A 20,565-nucleotide genomic window follows, 5' to 3' on the forward strand; every position below is an offset into this window, starting at 1 on the left:
GACAGCATATGGTTGGGTTTAGTTTTTTGATCCAATCTGCTACTCTGTGCCTTTTTATTGGTGAGTTCAGCCATTTACATTTAGGGTGATTATTGATATGTGAGGATTTCCTGTCATTCCATCTTTAGTTTTCTGGTAAGGCTGTGTCTCCATTGTTTCTTTGCCTTTTTGTTGTTGTCTACTATTTCTGTGTGGTGGTATTCTGTGATGTTTCCCTCTGTTTCTTCTTTTATTACAGTATATATTTCAGTTCTGGATTTTGTTTGAGTGGTTACCCTTAAGTTTATGTAAAAGAAAGTTTGATGTTTAGAGTATTCCATTTTCTTCAGCATGCTTACTTTCTCCGTTTCCATATTCCGGTTCAGGCCTTTACTCTTCCCCTTTTTATGTTGCCACAGACTGTCCCTGTTGATGGTGGTCGAATAGCCTCCTTTAGTAGTTCTTGTAGTGCGGTCGTGTATTAGAAGATTCCCTCAGCTTCTGTATGTCTGGAAAGGTCTTTATTCCTCCTTCATATCTAAAGGATATCTTTGCTGGATATATTATTCTTGGCTCATAATTTCTCTCTTTCAATAGTTTGAATATTTGGTTCCACTCCCTCCTGGCTTGTAGAGTTTCTGCTGAAAAATCTGATGATAATCTAATGGGCTTTCCTATGTAGGTTACCGTCTTCTTTTTCCTGGCTGCCTTGAGGATTCTTTCTTTTTCGTTGATTTTAGACAGTTTCAATACAGTGTGCCTTGGAAAAGGGCTGTTGGGATTGAGGTAATTAGGTATTCTATTTGCTTCCTGGATTCGAGGATCCAGTTCTGTCCACAAGTTTGGGAATTTCTCATCAGCAATTTGTTTGAATATATTCTCTGTTCGCTTCTCTCTTTCTACTCCTTCTGGTATGCCCGTTATTCTTATATTTCTCTTTCTGATGGAGTCAGAAAGTACTTGTAGAATTCTTTCATTTATTTGAAGTCTGAAGTCTCTTTCTTCTTCCATCTTTGTCATTTCCAGGTTTCTATCTTCGATGTCACTGATTCTTTCCTCCATCTGTCAACTCTACTACCTGAGTTGGTTATTTCATTCTTAATTTCTTCTATCGAGTTCTTAATGTCCATTAATTCTATTTGGTTCTTTTTAAAAATTTCAGTCTCTTTCATAAAATGCTCATCTTGTTCTTTGATTATGTTTCTGAGTTCATTAAATTGCCTATCTGTGTTTTCTTGCATCTCGTTGAGTTTTTTCAGAACTTTAGTCTTGAATTCTCTATCATTTAAGTCACATGTTTCTATATCTTTAAGTTCCTTTTCTGGAGACTTTTCATTTTCTTTCTGAGCTGTCTTGTTGCCTTGGTTATTCATGGCAATTACTGATTTATTATTTCTCTTCCTAGACATCCAGTTTGATAGGAAGAGTTCTTTCTTTTGTTTTACAGTACTTGTTGGTAGAATGTTTTATTTTCTCTCTGACTGCAGCCTTTTTTTCTGTCTCCCGCTGTAGTGCTATGTTTTCTTTGCACTATTACAGCTTCTCACACAATGGGGGGATTCCCTGAGAGACGGGCTTCTCCTCTGTTAGTTTGACTGGGTCACAGGGCTCAGTGTCCGTGTTGGGATGCGGAGAGCTTTTGAAGTGCCAAAGCTCTCCCTGTACCAGATTCAGAGCCCATATGTGTCAGCAGTTCTGTTTACTCCTGCAGGGATCCGCCCAGATAGGTGGGGCCAGGGGCGGGGTGAGTTGTGAGAGGTGGCCCAGAGCAATGTCGGGGACCACCACCACAGCCGGTCCCGCTTCCACAGCTCCCTCCTCTTTGCCAGAACTAGTTGAACTGCGAATCTGTGTCTGTGGTCCACAGTTCTCAGAACAGTAAATATCCTGTCCTTTTGATCTGACACTGGTACTGTTCTGCTTCTAGCACCGGGCAGGTGGGGGCGCACGAGCTCTGGGAGGGTAGGGAGGGGGTGGCTAGTCTCAGTGCCTAAGGCTTCCGTTCTCTGCTCGGCATTGAGGGCTTAACCACAGTTTTCAGCCTTCTTCCCTCAGTCTTTTCTCCGAGGTCTCTGCCGTGAGCGTTGGGTTCAGCCATGTCATATGCTGCCCCCTCAGCCCTGTGGGCCATAAGCGGAGCCCTAGCAGTCCGAGTTCTTCCCTCTCCTGCAGCTGCGGTAGTTCCGGGAGTAGCGAGCTCAGAGCACTCAGCCAGGTCTGCGTCCTCCGCCCAGGGCTCCGTCTCCGCACTTCTCCCTTTCCTCCTTCCCCACTGGCGCGATTCGCCCACCTTTATGTTCATTCAATAGTGGGCCTCTTCGTCTTGCCTGTCTGTTGTGCAGGGAGTCCTTTGTGGAGTTGTTGTTGTTCGATTAGCTGTAAATTCCAGGGCAGCGCTACAGAGGCTCACCTCACGCTGCCATTTTGACGACGTCTCTCTCTCTCTTTTGTTTTTTAATATAACAGTTTTGTTGAGATATAATTCACACCATATAATCCGCCCATGTAAAGTACACAATTCAGTATTTCTCAGTATATTCACAGAGTTGTGCAACCATCACCACAATCGAATTTAGAACATTTTAGTCACCCTAAAACATCCTGTACCCAGTTAACAGTCACTACCTGTTTTCCTCCAGTGTCTGCCTTTCCCCAGCTCTAGGCAACCAACCACTGAATATGTACTTTTCGTCTCTAGATTTGCCTATTCTGAAAATTTCATAAAAGTAAAAATATCTAAAACATATATATATATTCTTAAAGGTTGAAACTAGTAACTTTTCAACATTCTCCAACTTTTTTTTTAAAAAATGAGACTACTTAATGAAATTGACAGACATCTGCAGGTATTTCTTAGGGTCCTGATCTTAACATCTCATCTTAGAAATCACTGAATGACTGCTGGAAGGTAAGCTCCAAGAGAACCAGGTTTTTTGTCTTATTTTAGTCACTGCTGCTTCTCCAGGACCTAGGACAGTGCCTGGCACATACCGGTGACTTTCTAAGGAATTCAGTGATTAGTAAGACAAATATGGTTCCTGCCCTCTTTGAGTTTAGGAGGCAAGACAGACAGTAAACAAATGCCCAACTGCAGTTGTGATGCATGCTATGAAGTAGTGAGTGCTATGACCATTCTGCTGAGAGGCTTCCAGCTCCAGATATTTTGCCTACCTTCTTTACATAGACTCTGAATGCAAGCCTCACACTGGTGGAGGGCATGATTCTATTTACTCTGGAGAAGACAAGGGAGCTCATATAAATTATGTTCGGTTTACCAAAAGGTGTTTGGACAAATAATGGACTAGAATAGAATACAAGGCAAACAAGAAGGGACCATAAACATGTGCAAATAACAATCAGATCACAAGGTTATGTATGTACACCTACCTCATGAACAAACCTATCAGTTCCCAGGCTTCTTTTCCGAGCGAGCATAACTGCCTGCTCCCCCCACCCCAGTCTGTCAGTGAGGTTCAGATGCAGAGGCAGACTGGGGCCTCAGGCTTGGCTAAGACCTTCTGACTATTTTGGCTCCTGGTCAGGAATTCTAGCTGTGGTATTGTAGATGTGTCAAATCTAAATTAGTAAAGCCTGTTGCTATGCGTATTTCTCCTATGGTATTGGTAAGGTCTCAGCACAGGGACAGCCAAGCTAAACAGTTTTATGGGCTAAAATTTTACCTTATGAATAACAGAATTAAGGTCCCAATGGTTAAATCCTACATATGGGTCATTAGCTAGCAATGTAATAGAAAATGATCATATTATAGCACACTGATATAAAGGATTTGTTAGCTTAAATTATAGTCCATTCGGACATGAATGGTGATAGATTATTTTAAAAACTGTGTTAGAGAGATGCATTAAGTATTTTCCAATGTCATTGAAAAATTTTACAAATGTAACTGGATTATGGAAGAATCTTAGTTCTTTTTAGGTATAATTGTGAAATGGTTTTAGTTTCCAATTCATTATTTCCAACTTAAACTCTCTTCTTCCTGGGATGTCAGCATTAATGACATCCTAGCCAAATTTGTCCGCTATTCATGTTTTGTTTTGTTGGTTTTTAAAGTGCTCTCCAACACCATATGGTGGTCGAGCTTCAGTTAGAATCTTAGGTCTCCTGATTGTCAGGTTAGTGCTTAGGAGGTCACTGAAATATCCTGGTCAGTTTAATTTTGGAGCCATGGGTCTCAGTTTTCACGTCTGAGAAAGCTATCAAGTATTCATAAATTTAGGCACAACTATGATATTTAGTTTTATAATAACACATACTATTTATTGAGTGGCTTACATGTATGCTACTTCACTTAATTCTCAAAATACCTTATACCATATTCGTTATGTTCCCCATTTTATAGAAGAAAGAAGTGAGGCTGAGAAAGTGAAATGACTTGCCTCGGGGTCACATAGCTAGTAAAAGGCAGAGCCACACTGGAAGAAGGCAGGTTCGGTTCCAGAGCCCATATTCTTGACATTCTGCTGTGTGCCTTTCAGCAGTGTGGTAGTACTTGCTTCACATCATCTGGAAGCAGATTTCAACACTGTTTTTTTTTTTAATGGGACAGTCTCTTAGATTTATTGTTAAGTTAAAAAGAAAGCAGGGTGTACAATGTTATGTATGACATGCTTAATACCATTCATAATATGTGTACATGCATCTAAATGCGTGCAGACATGTATTGGTGGTATGCTGAAGCTGTTTCGTACCAGCTTGGGAGAGCTGATTGTGTGCATCTCTTCCCAACTTTGTGGTTGGTGACTTCACCTTGGGACCTTACAGTCAGATATGGTGGTGCTATTATTTACATCACAGAAATCTGCAAGCACTACAAAGAGTCAGGCTTTTTGGTTGTGTGTTCTGAAAAGCTGGTTAAACATTTATCAGCACTTTATGTGTGTGTATATGTGTTTAAGTATGTTATATCCTTTAAAGGATATATAAGAGTCCAGTAACGTAGATTTCCCCAGAAAGGGGAACTGTTAAAACCAATATTTTTATCATGAGGAAATTAGAGGATAGAAAAACTTCGTGGTTGATGAGAATTAAACTTTGTATGAATTAACAGTACCTTTAACATAGCTATCAAGTTTTCTCTCAGTGTCTTTGGCATCTGACTGGCACAGTGAATTGAAGTGTTCAAGCCAGGCAGAGTACACTGCTTTCTGACCTCCTCTAGCATTATCATGTGTCATGAAGACTGAATGAGAGAAGGGACAGCAAGAATTTGTAGAAAATGTAGATCATTAAAATAATCTGTATCAATGACTGTACCAATGACTGGTTTACTGCTTTGTTCTGCCGCCATATTCTTGACACCTGGATGGAGATCTACTAGTCAATTGAGAAACAATGCTGGTTCTCAGATTTTTTTCTTTCCATAAAGCATTGCAGGGGTAAAATTCTGTTAGACCACACCTAAACACCTTTAGCTCCCCATGAAAAACAATGCACCTTCACGTTAATGGGATAAAATGGTAAAAACACACGTCTTGAGTAAATTTGTATTAGAGACAGATGAGTAGAATTTGCTGTTACTCTATAAAAAAATCCTTTAGGTGTTTCTAGAATCTACATTTTTAGAATTACTGTGCTATAGTTTTTATTACATATAAGAGCTGGTTTATAATTTATATCAGCCATTATTATCAGGAAGTGGTCTTTATTTTTTATTTTTATACTGGTAATCAAATGTAGATCAGGAAGTTTGAATTTGCTCTTTAGGAAGTTGTTTTTTTCAATTTTTTTTAAAATCGGGGAATATTGGGGGAACAGTGTGTTTTTCCAGAGCCCATCAGCTCCAAGTCAAGTCATTGTTCTTCAGTCTAGTTGTGGAGGGCACAGCTCAGCTCCAAGAGTCGCTGTTTTCAATCTTAGTTGCAGGGGGCACAGCCCACCATCCCATGCGGGAATTGAACTGGCAACCTTGTTGTTGAGAGCTTGCGCTCTAACCAGCTGAGCCATCCGTCCACTGCTCCGGAAGCTCAGTGGCAGCTCGTTGTCTTCAGTCTAGTTGTGGAGGGCGCAGCTCTCTGGCCCATGTGGGAATCGAATCGGCAACCCTGTTGTTCAGAGCTCACGCTCTAACCAACTGAGCCATCTGGCCGCCCCTAGGAAGTATTTTTAAAGAGAGATTTTGAGCTAAAACCCATTTTATTCCTGAAAGTTAGTATACATGTTGTAAATACTAAAAAACAAAACAAAACAAAACAACCCCTATTTTGTATATATTTTTTTCAGAGGCTTTCCAATGGACCAGTTACTTGCAAGAGACTGATTCTATATCTGCTCCTTCAGAGTGTTTCAGACAGGTATGTCAAAATCCTGTAGATGTTGTACATATTAATGTAAGCTATTAACTTACTGAAGAGTGTGTGATTTTTAGGTTTAGGTAATTTGAGGAGATAGTGGTATTGTGGTAGTGCCATTTAAGAGCCAGGTGGTCTCTATGCATTTGTTCATTAAGAATTTACTCAACGTCAGGTATACTAAGTCCTTATGACTGCCTATCTGGAGGGAAAAAGAGACATGTAAATAATTATGAGAAGTGTGGTAACTTTATACTGCAAGGCTCACAGAAGAGGTGCCGTTGAGCTGGTTGGAATGAGAGGAAGAATGTTCTAGGTAGAGAGAACATCCAAAACAAAGGCACATGGGTGTAAAAGAACCCGGGTATTGAAGGATGGCATGGAATGGCTGGAGCACAAAGTGGGTGGAGGCAGTAGTGTGGGAATGAGGTTAAAGGTTTGGGGGCTTTTAAACTGTACTGAGCACTTGGACTTGATTTTAGGCAGTGGTGAGCTGCCAGTTGGTTTATTTCAAGGGGAGTGGCCTAATCAGGTTCTTATTTTAGAAAGCTACTCTGTGCATTTTAGAGGCTGTATTTGGATTGCCTGGAAGTGGGCAAATGAGTAAGACCAGCAATGGGCAGTGTTTTTGTGCTGCATGTCAAGCCAAGGAGAGGTTTTAGAGATCTTTTTCTTGACCCGTATAGTTCTTTCTTTTGCTCACCATTTGCTGTGACTGTTACTTAAAATGCTCCTCAAGTATTCTGGTAACATAACTGACCATTTGTTTTTCTTATAGTTGATGCATTTTAACAAAATTGTATTTTGTGTGTGTGTATGTGTGTGCGCAGGTACGCGCGCGCACAGACCCAAAACAATATATACACATTTTAAGAAAGGAAAAAACTGTATTAAAATTGTAATACTCAATATATGCTGATAACAAAAGATGAATACAAGTCATGTGTATACATTTTTTGGCACCCCCAATATATAGTCCGAGATTCCACCATCTAATGACTTCAAAGTTGGTATGAAATTGGAAGCCCGTGACCCTCGCAATATATCTTCGATATGTGTTGCGACGATAATTGGAATTACTGGTGTCAGGCTGCGTTTACGCCTGGATGGCAGTGATAACAAAAACGATTTCTGGAGACTTGTCGATTCTAAAGACATACAGCCTATTGGGACATGTGAAAAGCAAGGGGACTTACTTCAGCCTCCACTGGGTAAGGATAAACAGTTTTTAAAATATCATTCTTACCAATGTAATATTCAGTAGAAATAGTTTTAAGTGGCCTTTTAAGAATCTCTTCTCCTAGGTATTCTTGCAAATAGATGGTCAGGTGGTTACTGTGGAGAATGTATGAGAGAGGAACTCACCAGTACCATATGTTCAAGTTTTACTTACGTACGCATTTGGCGTATGTGTGTTCATGGTTCGCCACTCCAGGGCAAGACTCATGCTATCTTCAAACGTGGTCACAAAAGCAGCTCTACCGGATTACACATGCAGATTCAGAAACCCTTCTGGGGGAGAAGTTTGTACCATTTGATATAAGTCACTGCCTCCCTCAGTACATTCACAGAGCCATTCAGCATTTTTGGTATGGGGGTGAGCACTGGATATAATTCCCCATCCAGACTGCAGTTTCAAACTTGGGAATTGCATTTCATCTATAGTGGGAAGGAATCATAGTGAGAAGGTAGGAGTCATTACCTTTAGGTCTTTGAAAAGGGGGAGATGGATGGAATTCAGCAGCAAAGCTTTTTAAGTATAAAGCTCTCAATTTTGACCAAGTTTTTAAAAGGTAAAAGTAGATGATTAATTTGGGGCAAAATTTTTCTCTTTTAAGACCTAGGCATACCATGATGTTCTGTAGAAAATACATGATTTAGTTTATCACTTCTACATTCGAGTGAATGGTGGGTTTTGGTTTTTGTTTCTTTTTTACAATGCTGAAAATGAAAATTCCCTATTGTAAAGCATGAGAGAATGGATTTTATTTTTGTCTCCTACTAGTGAAAAATTCTCTGACAGCTAAAATTTAATATGTTAATAATAACCCCTCTTAGCAATATCTTTTTATACTGTCCTTGCTCTAATTGCTAATTATTCCTAATTTGGCTTAAAATATTTTAAAAAACTAACTAGAGATGTGTTATTCCAAGAAGATGGTTTAGGTTGTGTGTATATGTTTTCTGCTTTTTGCCTTCTTTTTTCATATCATTTATATTTTTTGTTGTTTATTTTTATAACATTTCTTAAATCATACAGAATTCTATAAGAAATATAAGGGTAAACCTGAGGCTTAGTGCTTCCCTGTTTGGATTTTATGTCTCTGTTTGCGATATGATAATATATTCATGTATTTTGTTTAAAGGAAACGCAGCTATTTTGATTGCCAGGATTTCAAACACATAACCAGATTTATGATCATTCTTTTTTCCAAATTGCTTTTAGAGTTTATTTTTTTTAATGTGAAATATGTAGTAGTAAATGCTGATTAGTATATATTTTGACAGTACATTGAAAAATAGTTTTTGTCAATTTGCTCATTAGGTGCTTTTGACTAGTTTAATTTCTATTTTAATATAACATAGCTTTAGTTTTCTTCTTTAAAAGGTTTATTTATTTAAGCCTTAAAGGTTATTATTTAAAACATTTTTGAAGCTTTAATGTACAAAAAGAAAAGTGTATGAATCATAAGGTATAGCTTACAAATGAATACACTTGTTTAACCACCACCCAAATCAAGAATTAGAACATTATCAACACCTAGGGTTTCCGGGTGGGAATTCCTGCCTGTTCTCGGGAATTTGTTTTACTTTCCTGTTCCCGAATCCCGAGATATAAACTGTTTTCTGTTCTCCACGATGAATCGTTTCCACAAAGTGATGGCAGGTACTACCAACCACCTGGGTTCAAGGAGCCGATTTTCCCGATTTCCCGACCAATTTTTCTCAGGATTATGGAACGGGAAAGTGAAAAAAATTCACGAGAATGTGTGGGAATTCCCACCCAGAAACCCTATCAGCACCCCAGAAGCCCTACTCCTGCTGATCCCCCAGTCATAACCTTCTCCTTCCCAAAGGTAACCATTGCCCAGATTTCCTAACATCATATATTAGTTTTATTTGTGTTTGAATTTTTTATATGCACTTTCATCAATTTTTTAGCCTTTTAATCTTAGTTTGACTTTAGGGATTTATAGAATTAAGAAAAATCATGGTACGTGATGTAATAGGGTAAGACGGGAGTTAAGAGAAAGGCATAAGGACCAGTGAATGATTCTCACGCAATATTCAAACCACAGTGTGGAAAATCCATGCTGTGGGTAACTTTATTAGATATCACTAATAATACTGATCTATTATAAGGGAGTGTGCAACAAATCCTTCCCCCCATTTTTTCCTAGCAACAGTTATTTCTCTATTTAGATTAGGAGGTTTTGGTACAGGATTATTTTAGGATGACTTTTCGTCTGAACTTTTCTGCATGTTTTATCCTATTGATGGACTTGTTGCCAGTGATTCATGTGCCTCCCTGTCTTAATGCATGTATCCACCAGGGATGAATGCCAACTTCTCTCTAATTTTGGGATCAAGGCAAGCGAGTGTTTCATGAAACAAATTGCCCCCCAAAAGCAGTAAAACTAGCAGACCCCTAATCTCTGCTACACGTGCCAGGTGCTGCTGTGGTATTCACCATTGATAAAATTTCTACGAAATATACCTGTTGAGTCTGTTTTGATAACCTCTGATACAGATTCTAAGAGAGGATCATGTCTAGTGTGTGTAAAGATTGCTAAAGTGAGAGCTCTTTTTTTCTAACATATTGTGTGAAAAATTTCCATCATGCAGGAAAGGTGGAAGAATTTTACAGTGAACACATGTATGTATACCCACTGCCTAGTTTCTACACTATCATTTCATTATACTTGCTTTATCACTTATCTGTCAATCTGCCTGTCTGTTAGTTCATCAGTCCATCTTATTTTTAAATGTGTTTCACAGTAATTGACATCAGTACATTTCCCCTAAATACTTTAGTATGCATATCATTAACTAGAGTTTAGTGTTGATTTACAATTTTTTTCTTTTGAGGTGAAATTTACATACAATGAAATGTACCATCATAAGTGGACACTTGCTGAGTTTGACAGAAAACTGTCTTTCTGAAAGGAAATAAGGCAGGGGCTCTGAAGAAAAAGAGGGACTGGAAGTCTTTTGCAGCCTTTGCCCTGCTTGAGTGGCTGTTGGTGGGAAATAGAAGCTCTCCTGGGTTCTGGCTTGGATCACCCCGAGCATTATGGCCCATTCCCAACATATATGTGGGTGAACTCCACCAGGGGCTTCTCTAAAATAAGTTTCTACCTCCACTGTAGTATTGTTGCCAAGTTGTACAGTGGGTACAATAGCACCGATTGGAGGGTGCAGCTGCTCTTCTTGCCCATTTCCTGAATTCGTCAATAACAAAGTCATTCTCTGGAGAAGAATGGTAATCAAAGCTATTTTTTAATACCAACTAGCTGTAGTATCATAGGGAGGCTTTTTCATGATATCTGATTTATTTTATAAAATAGGATACCAGATGAATACATCATCTTGGCCAATGTTTCTCATACGTACACTGAGTGGATGTGAAATGGCACCTGCAACATTCTTTAAGGAGGTAAGCAAGATACTAACAAAAAGCTTCCATCAACTGGGCTGTGGTTTTATTGTTTTAATACTTTGTCTTTTTTGACATGGAAAAGTAAAAATGCTTTTTAAATTACTGGATTGGCAAGTGTATTAGTCTGCTAGGGCTGCCATAACAGTACCACAGATTGGATAGCTTAGGCAAAAGAAATTTTATTTTTTATTAAATTTTTTTTTTAAATTAAAGTTTATTGGGGCGACAATTGTTAGTAAAGTTACATAGATTTCAGGTGTACAATTCTGTCATACGTTATCTATATCTCACATTCTGTGTTCACCACCCAGAGTCAGTTCTCTTTCCATCACCACATATTACATCCCGTTTACCCTCTTCTAGAGCCCTGCTCACCCCTCCCCCTTTACCCTCTGGTAACCCCTAAACTATTGTCTGTGTCGATGAGTTTTTATTCTTTCAGTTGTTTGTCTTGTCCTTTTGTTGCTTTTGGTTTATATACCACATATAAGTGAAATCATATGATTCTGTACTTTTTCTGACTTACTTTGCTTAGCATTATGATCTCAAGATCCATCCATGTTGTCACAAATGGTCCTATTTCATCTTTTCTTACCGCCGAATAGTATTCCATTGTGTATATATACCACAACTTCTGTATCCATTGATCTATCGAAGGACATTTTGGTTGTTTCCATGTCTTGGCCACCGTAAACACAAAGAACAAGTCAAACGAGACAAGTGTCCATCGGATACGCTGCAAAATCTTTACACCATTACTGATTACATTCCCCAAATTAAATTTCGTATCCCCGTGGCAATCTTGTGGTTACCTATTGTACTTTCTAAACCCCTCACCTTTCCCCTTATCCCCATCTCCCTCTTTCCATCTAGCAACCCTGAGTTTTTCCTCTATGTTAAAAGAGCATTCTTTACCAGCCACTTTCAGAACAGAATCATTTTTTTCTCACAATAAAAGAGAATGATCCCTTGTTTATTTTAGCTATTGGCTTTTGTAAATTTTATCTTTGTGTTTAGGAACTGATGTTGACAAATCATATTCTTTAAAGACATATTTAAAAGCAACTAAAATTACTTGGATATAAATGATGTATCATTTGATATATGGTTTGATATAATGACATAATTATCAATGCCTTTTGTGGACAGCAGAGGGAACCATTTTGCCAAATATCTAAATCTGGAGGTAGCTTGTTCTGAGATAATAAAATCCTTTTATTTACTATGTTATGCAAAAAGAGCAGTTCCTTTGATTTTTTTAATAAAGATTTGTTTTCTTCCAGAGCTCTGTTAATATTTATTTGTATGGCTATACTGATGTAAGTAAATTTGATAGACTATTTATGAAATTTAGAAGAATTAATAAACACTATGAAAATCTTCAGAGAATAAATTGCATTTTGTCCGTAATCACTTTTTGGTTTTTGTTACTTGCTAGCTAATAGTGGCTATTATTAGTTGATAACATACTGTCACATTGGGATATATTTTAAAGTTATACATTTGAGTTTTAAAATTAGTTCAGTTTCTCTGCTATTCCTAATTCTGTTTTGTATCTGAAAAATGTGTATTGCCATTTGAACTTCATTTGCTACAGAAAGTCTTACTCTGTTATATGATAGTGTAAGGTCCTTACCTTGAATGTTTTCTGCATTCTGTGAGTGTCCAGTGCAAATTTATCAAATACCAAGGTTATCCTTTGTTAAATCTGCCCTACACTCTTTTCCCCCATATGTAGTAACAGACAGTTGATCCTTAGCCACTTCATAAAGTGGCAGTATGTAACTCTGCTTCTTAACAGCTATTTAGTTATTGAATACTTTTGCTCTGCTAACTTTGAGGGTGGTTTTAAAGAAACAAATTAATATGTAATTAAAAGGCCTTTGAAGGCTAATTAAGGAACTTTCAGATTGCACGGGTATAAAGGATAACAGTGGAAAAGTATGAGATGATGAGATGGGTTTAAAGGGGGCATTTAAAAAAGGAACCAACCTACAAGATACGTTTTTTAAATTATATCTTGGTGAAAGAATTAGTTGTGAGCTTATTTACTGTTCTTCAAATGATTCCTTGGTTCATTTAATTTTTTAAAACAATATGCTTGTTCTTGGGTAGGTACTGTGCTGGAAATAACAGTATGAATAAGATATACCTGCTTTTGAGAATCCTTGAATTCTTAGAAGAGTGAAGACATTACAACAGTAGTTTCACAATTGAAGGCAAGAGTGTCTCTGTTTGAAGTGGGCCTAGGAGTGAGCAGGAGTTGGTCGGGGACGCCTAACAGAGGCCAGGAGAGCGGGGCTTTGAAGTGGATGAGTTGGAGTTGGCCAGGCAGATGATGGGTTAGGGTGTGCCAAGGAGTTAGCTGCCTAGGTTTAAAATCCATAGTGTACTCTTAGGCAATTGTGCATCAATTTTATCATCTGTAAAATGGGGATAATGATTACACTGACTTCACAGGGTGTTGTGAGAATTAAATGAATATATAGAAAACATTTAAAACAGTGCCTGGTATATACTAACCAACTGAAGATTAGCTTTTAATGTTATTGTAGAGATCTAGGGGGTAGAATTGGCATGTTGTGGTCTTTGAATGTGAGTATTAAGGGCAAAGGATGTCCCTAGGACAGTGGTTCTCAGCCTTGGATGTACATTAGAATCACCTGGGGAATTAAAAGGTGCTGACCAGTTTAATAATTTCTCTGATGGTCTGGCCGTAGGGGTTCTAATGTTCAGTTGGGCTGAGAATCACTGGTCTAAGACTATTTCCAGGCTTCTGCCTTGGGTGACTGGGTTGCTGATGGTGCCATTTACTGGCATAAAAAGCAGACTGAAAGAAAAGATACTGCTTTTAGTGTAGCATTTGGGCTTTCTAAGAATCCTGTTACCATTTGCTTGCTTTAACTTTTTGAAAGAGGAATACGTTTTTAATACTTGTTTCTGGATTGAATATCACAAATGACCTCAGACTATATGACTTTCATGTTCCTGTGTCTGCATTTTATACTTTGAGTTTCTTTTCGGATAGTATATGCTACTGTTCCTTCTCTTTGGACTTAATCACCTTTCAACATACCCTATAATTTACATATTTACTGGTTTGTTTGACTCCCTCTTTCAAAATTTCTTATTGATTGCTTCTCCCTCTTTTCTCTTCCCCAGCCCTTAACCAGTATTACCACCACCACTAGGATGTAAGCTCCTACAGAGCAGGGATTTTTGATATTTTTGTTCACCAGTGAATCCTAAATTTCTAGTACATAGTATATAACACATATTTCTTGAGTAAATGAATGAATGAATTACTTACTGTCAGGCTGGTTTTGTTTCCTTCCAGGTTATTATTGGCTCTGTTTCAGAGTAAGATATTGTAGAGCAGAATTTCAGAGAGCTCTGTGACAACTGTTTTATTCTTGTATTTAATTGATAAACATGGAGTACAATTTTTGGTTGCTAAAGGTTGTAACAGTACAGTTGAGCAAATGCTTCTTAGTACATCTAAACAATGAAAACTTTTTTTTTAATGTTTTGGTAGGAACCACCAAAGCCACCTCTAAATTATTTTAAAGTAGGAATGAAACTCGAAGCTATAGACAAAAAGAACCCGTATCTGATCTGCCCAGCAACTATTGGAGATGTTAAAGGAGATGAAATTTATATCACATTCGATGGCTGGGGTGGAGTTTTTGATTATTGGTGCAAGTACTATTGTCGAGATATTTTCCCAGTTGGGTGGTGTAATCTGACAGGAGATGTATTACAACCACCAGGAACTCACGGTAAGATAATAAATAACAACATTTTCTTTTATTTTAATGAAATTGGGTTGCTCAGCTTCCTTTATAGTTGATGTTTAATTTAAAATCACGTGGTATTTCATTGTTTATATCTAGAAGATCGTTTTTGAAAGGTTGGACATAACTGTTACATGCATGTTTTTTTTAAATTAAAGTTTATTGGGGTGACAATTGTTAGTAAAGTTACATAGATTTCAGGTGTTACATGTTTTACGTGATTTGGGTCATTTTTTCAAGTTAAGTGGATATTTTGATAGTCTTAAGTAAAATCTGTAAAAATTTTGACTCTGGAAGCTATCGTAGATTAGTGTGTTATTTTAGTAATGTGCTTATCAGTTGTAATGCTGTGCTTCGTAAGTTGAATACTATGATTGTCTAGATATTTTCTTTCAGAGAAAAGTCCTCAAAATATTGAAGCTCCTTTGTGACTCTCCCAAGGCCTTAAACATGCCGAACCTGGTCTTCTGCAGTGGATAACTGCTGAGATTTAAGAGGAGTCTAAGCACAGAACCCAGTCACTGACCTAACTTAAATATAAACTTATTTGTATAGTCAAATGGAAACACACTTAAAATTTACCTCACTATATTTATTTATACCATAAAAAAGAAAGATGGGTATAGAAAATGAGTAGGTCAGGTGTGGAGGAGGGCAGTGGCCGGGTAAGAGCAGATGGCCATATTACAGTTGTCCCCCCTTATCCGTAGGGGATACAGTCCAAGCCCCCCAGTGAATGCCTGAAAGCGTGGAGACTACTGAACCCTATATATCCTATGTTTTTTCCTATACATATATATACTTGATGGCTTCTCTGAATTACCAGCATCACTACTCTTGCACTTTGGGGCCATTATTAAGTAAAATCAGGGTTATTTGAGCACAAGCACTGCGATACCACGATACTTCGATACTTCGACAGGTGATCTGATAACTGAGATGGCTACTAAGTGATTGACGGACGGGTCGTATATAGTGTGGAGATGCTGGAAAGAGGGATGAGTCATGCCCCAGGTGGGATGGAGGCGGACAGCATGAGATTTCATCATGCTACTCAGAACGCCGTATAATTGAAAACTTAGGAGTTTATTTCTGGCATTTTCCATTTAGTATTTTTGAACTGTAGTTGATCACGGGTAAATGAAGCCATGGGAAGCAAAACCACAGATCGGGGGACTACTGTATTCTCGTAACTTCTGTGATTTGGGACTTAAGCACATCCCATTATACTACAGTGTTTCGTACGGTGACGTTCTTTTTATTAGGTACCTCTGTTACCAGTTCCCTGCTGCCGTAATTTTAGGAAGCAGGTATTGATTCATTTTTGTAAAATTTAGTATGTATAGCTGTACGTGCATGTAAGGTAAATGAGGCATAGTTTCTGCCCTCAAGAAATTCACCTTTTTTCAAAAATAATTTATTAGGGAATATTGGGGAACAGTGTGTTTTTCCAGGACCCGTCAGCTCCATGGCAAGTCATTGTTTTCAATCTAGTTGTGGAGGGCGCGGCACAGCGCAGCTCCTGGTCCTCCCTTTTCAGTCTACTTGGGGAGAGTGCAGCTCACTGGCTCATGTGGGAATCGAACCAGCGACCTGGTGTTATGAGCACTGCGCTCTAACCACTGAGTGAACCTGCCACTCGAAATTTACCTTCTAATGGGAGAGGTTTGAATGGAAGGATGGGCTTAAATATGATATGGAATTAGCAGTGCAAAAATAGAGATATGTGCTAGGTATGAAGGTGGCCCAAAGACATCCAGTCTGTTTAGGTTGGAGGGAAAGGTGGTTGGGTAAAGGAAAGCTTCACCAAAAGACACATGATGTATTAAGCGAGCAGAAGGAGTTTGTCAGGCAGAATGGCGGTAGGGTGGACACATCACAAAGGTTAAAATTGCAGTTTATCCTGAAAACTGATGAGTTCAGTGTGGGACACAGTGATTTTGGGATGTGTGGCCAAGAATGCTCTCCAGTGTTTACTCTCCCTTTTTTCCCTTAGTAATACAATTTGACTGCCTAACACAAAAACTGTATTTCTAGTCTCTAGCAGTTAGATATGGCCGTGAGACTAAGTCCCGGTCAATGGAATGAAAGTACATGTAGTGTGTTCTACTTCCGGGAAGTACATTACGGAGAGATGAATGTGCTCTTCTCTTTTCCTTCTTCCTACTTCTATCCTGATGCTAGGAATGTGGTGGTTTTGGGTGGAGCTCCATTTGGACCATGAAATGGGGCCATATTCTCGGCATAGTGGAGTGGAGAGCAGAAAGGAGCCAGACTCCCTGAGTACTCTGTGGAGTGGAATTTTCATCCTAGCCTGTCACAGACTGCTGAGAGAAATAAACTTTTATAGAAACCACTATTCTTTTAGGTTTTTCTGTTACTGTTGGCTGAACTTAATCCTCCTAACTGATTCAGGGAAACTTCAGGACATCCAGGTGGACATGTCCATTGGATAGCTGCATGTGCAGGTCTGGAGCCTAAAAGAGAGAGGTCGTGGTTGACAAAGCATTTTTGAGAGGCGTCATGTTCATTTAAACAAATACTCTGTGTCGGGGGGATTATAGGTGCTGGTAGCGTGCGGGTAGGCAGCTTGTATATCCTATTGATAGCAGTAAGTGGTGGAAGTTTGGGGTGTGGTTTTCATTGTGCACGTGTAACAGGTGGAGGTAGAAGAGGACCAATGACAGCCTTGTAGGTCAACATTTAAAAATAATAATTTTCACGCTTCACCTGGTGGAGCTTGTTACAAGGCTGACCCCGTGGAACTCACATCCATGGGTTCTGAATCGGTAGGTCCAGAGTGGGGCTCAGGTGTTTCCATGACATGGTTTGAGGCCCAAACTTTGAGAAACACAAAAATCAGGGGTGGGTAGAAGATAGAAGTCAATTTAGGACACTGGGAAAAAGTATACATAAATGTAGGAGTCACAAGTTTGGTTCCCCCAACAACAGGAGAGGAACGATTTTAAGGAATAAACACTATCAAATGCAGCATAAAAGTCAACATGAGAGCTCACTAGTGGTCTTAAAGAAATGCGTGGTTCCTGGACTTCTTTGAAAAGCCAGATTTCAGAGAGTTGAGTAAATGGGAGATGCAATGTGTTTAAAAAAATGTGGCATTTCACCAGTTAAAGTGAAATTTAGAAACTTTTCGTTGATTTACGTCCCTCTATCCTGCACCGTTTATAATATAATTATCTTCAACATTTCCTCTACTTTCATTGAGAACAATGGCATTTAGACAGTGTTATATTTGATTCAGCCATTAAACATAATTTAGAAATCTCAAGAGAAGGAAAGACTATTGTATATACTTCCATTTTTGCCCTTTTGGTTCTTTCCTAATTTTCAAGGAGCCCTTCTTTTATCATTTTCTTTCTATTCAGAGAACTTTTTGTAGTCATTCTTTTAGGGTAGGTCGTCTGGCTGCAGATTCTTAGTGTCCCTTCATCCAAGGAAAACGTGTTTAATCTCCACAGTTCCCCATAATTCTTGAGAGATTGTTGCTAGATATAGAATTCTAGGTTGACAGTTATTTGGTTGGTGCAAAAGTAATTGCAGTTTTTGCAATTTTTAACCTTTTAAACCACAGTTACTTTTGCACCAACCTAATATTTTCTTTCAGACCTTGAAAAATATTGTAGAACTTCTTTCTGGCTCCCATGGTTTCTGATGAGAAGTTTGCTGTTATTTGAATTGTTTTTCCCCCTGTAGTTTGCATCACGATTCTGGGTTTGCGTTTCTTTGTACTTCCGGTGTTTTCTTTATACTTTAATTGCTGCATTGTGTACAAGTTTTGAACTATTATAACTTCCTGGTGAGTTGAACCTTCTGTAGTAACTCTCTTTTTTATTTTGTTTTTTATTTTTTATTAAATTTATTGGGGGTGACAATTGTTAGTAAATTTACGTAGATTTCAGGTGTACAATTCTGTATTACATCGTCTATGAATCCCATTGTGTGTTCACCACCCAGAGTCAGTTCTCCTTCCATCACCATTTATTTGTGTAGTAACTCTCTTAATGGTAACTTTAAAAATATATCTTAAAGTCTGCTGTATTTTACACGAATGTAGCTATACAGTTTTTGTTTGGTTGGTGTTCTTGTTTTCTTTCTGTTTGTCTAATGTTCAACCTTTTTCTATTGTTATATAAATAGATGCATGTCTTGCACACAGTTGGATTTTGATGTTTTGTCCGATCAGTCTATCTGTCTTAACTGGAGCTTTAATCTTTTTGTATTACAGTTACAGCTATACTTGGTTTTCAGTATGCCACCTTAATTTGTGTTTTTTATTTGTCCTGCCTTTTCTGTTTTATTTTACTTTTCTGTCCCTTTTTGAATTTTTAAAAAATTTTTTTTATATTGGGGAACAGTGTGTTCTTCCAGGGTCCATCAACTCCAAGTTGTCCTTCAATCTAGTTGTGGAGGGCGCAGCTCAGCTCCAAGTCCAGTTACCGTTTTCAGTTTTAGTTGCAGCGGGCGCAGCCTACCATCCCATGTGGGAATTGAACTGGCAACCCTGTTGTTCAGAGCTCACACACTAACCAACTGAGCCATCTGGCCGCCCCGATTATTTTTTTTCTCATTCCATTTTACCCCCTTCTTGTTTAGAAGTTATATACTATATTTTCTGTCATTTTAATATGCTAGGAATTTTAACATGCTTTCTTAACTTAATGGAAGTCTGAAATTAATCAATACCTTTATTTTGCAATTAGATAATAAAAGGAACTTAGAATACTCTACCCATCTACTGCCTTCCAATTCATGTTGTTAGTGTTATATATTTTAATTCATTATATGATATCTTTTTGTAGTCTGATAAGCTATTGTTGTTTATATAGTCAGTATTTGCTGAGATTCATCAACATAGTCAACATATTTTTTACTCTTTATTCCTTCTAGGCGTCATCTGGGATTAATTTTCTTCTGTCTGAGGTAGATCCTTCAGACTTTCGTTTAGTGTGGGTCTGCTAGTGGCACTCTTTCAGTTTATGTGCATTTGAGTATGTCATTATTTTAACTCCTTCCTGGAAAGCCATTTTCTCTGGATATTGAATTCTAGGTTGACAGTTTTTTTCTTGCCTGGAAAGCCATTTTCTCTGGGTATTGAATTCTAGGTCGACAGCTCTTTTCTTGCAGCACATTGAATATATCCTTTTGCCTTTTGGTTTCTATTGCTGTTGAGAATTCAACTGTCAATCTATTTTTTCTCCAAGTGTAATCTGTCAAGTTTTTTCCTCCAGCTACTCTTAGTTTTTTATGTCATCTTTGATATTTTGCAGTTTCATTCTGATACTTCTAGGTGTGAGTTTCTTTGAATCTTGATATCTTAGCAAAACCACACATACACAAATAATGTTTGTGTACCTTCAATGTGAAAATTTTTTAATGTTTGGTAATATATTTTACTGTTTTATCATTAAGGATTTCAAATGGCACGAGTAATTTGATGTTGTAAAATGCTTTCATGACTACTTTTTGAATATAAATAATCCAAACCATGTTAAAGTAGAATTTGTAAGCGGAGGAGTAGAAACAAAGATGTGCCCACTGGTACCATATTCTGTTTTGTAAAGATTCACAGAAGTTCTCAGAAGAACTTTAGGATTTAGGGAAAAGTATAGTTAAAAATTGTTAGTTGATACTCACCCAAATATATTACATATATGATTCATTTTGATTTTTTGCTTTTAAATTACAGATAGATTAATAGTGTTAGTACTGTACTTACACAAGGTGAAATAGTCTTTTTGAGTAGAGAAAACATTTACTTTAGCCAATACATCATTCATTAAATGGCAGCTATTATAGAAAAGTA

At 38.0% G+C, this 20,565-nt stretch overlaps 1 protein-coding gene across 2 annotated transcripts in view; it reads left to right on the forward strand.

Moving 5' to 3' along the window:
- Window positions 1-20,565, forward strand: part of SCML2 (Scm polycomb group protein like 2) — a 75,410-nt gene that overhangs the window by 17,809 nt on the left and 37,036 nt on the right. For both annotated transcript variants that reach the window (XM_081042296.1, XM_081042297.1), the window contains exons 4-7: window positions 6,220-6,290; window positions 7,264-7,498; window positions 10,856-10,944; window positions 14,483-14,726. In XM_081042296.1, the coding sequence (XP_080898422.1) occupies window positions 6,220-6,290; window positions 7,264-7,498; window positions 10,856-10,944; window positions 14,483-14,726 (639 nt within the window). The remainder of the gene's footprint in view (window positions 1-6,219; window positions 6,291-7,263; window positions 7,499-10,855; window positions 10,945-14,482; window positions 14,727-20,565) is intronic.

This window comes from Rhinolophus hipposideros (genome assembly GCF_964194185.1).
Source record: "Rhinolophus hipposideros genome assembly, chromosome: X".
Lineage (NCBI taxonomy): Eukaryota > Metazoa > Chordata > Mammalia > Chiroptera > Rhinolophidae > Rhinolophus > Rhinolophus hipposideros.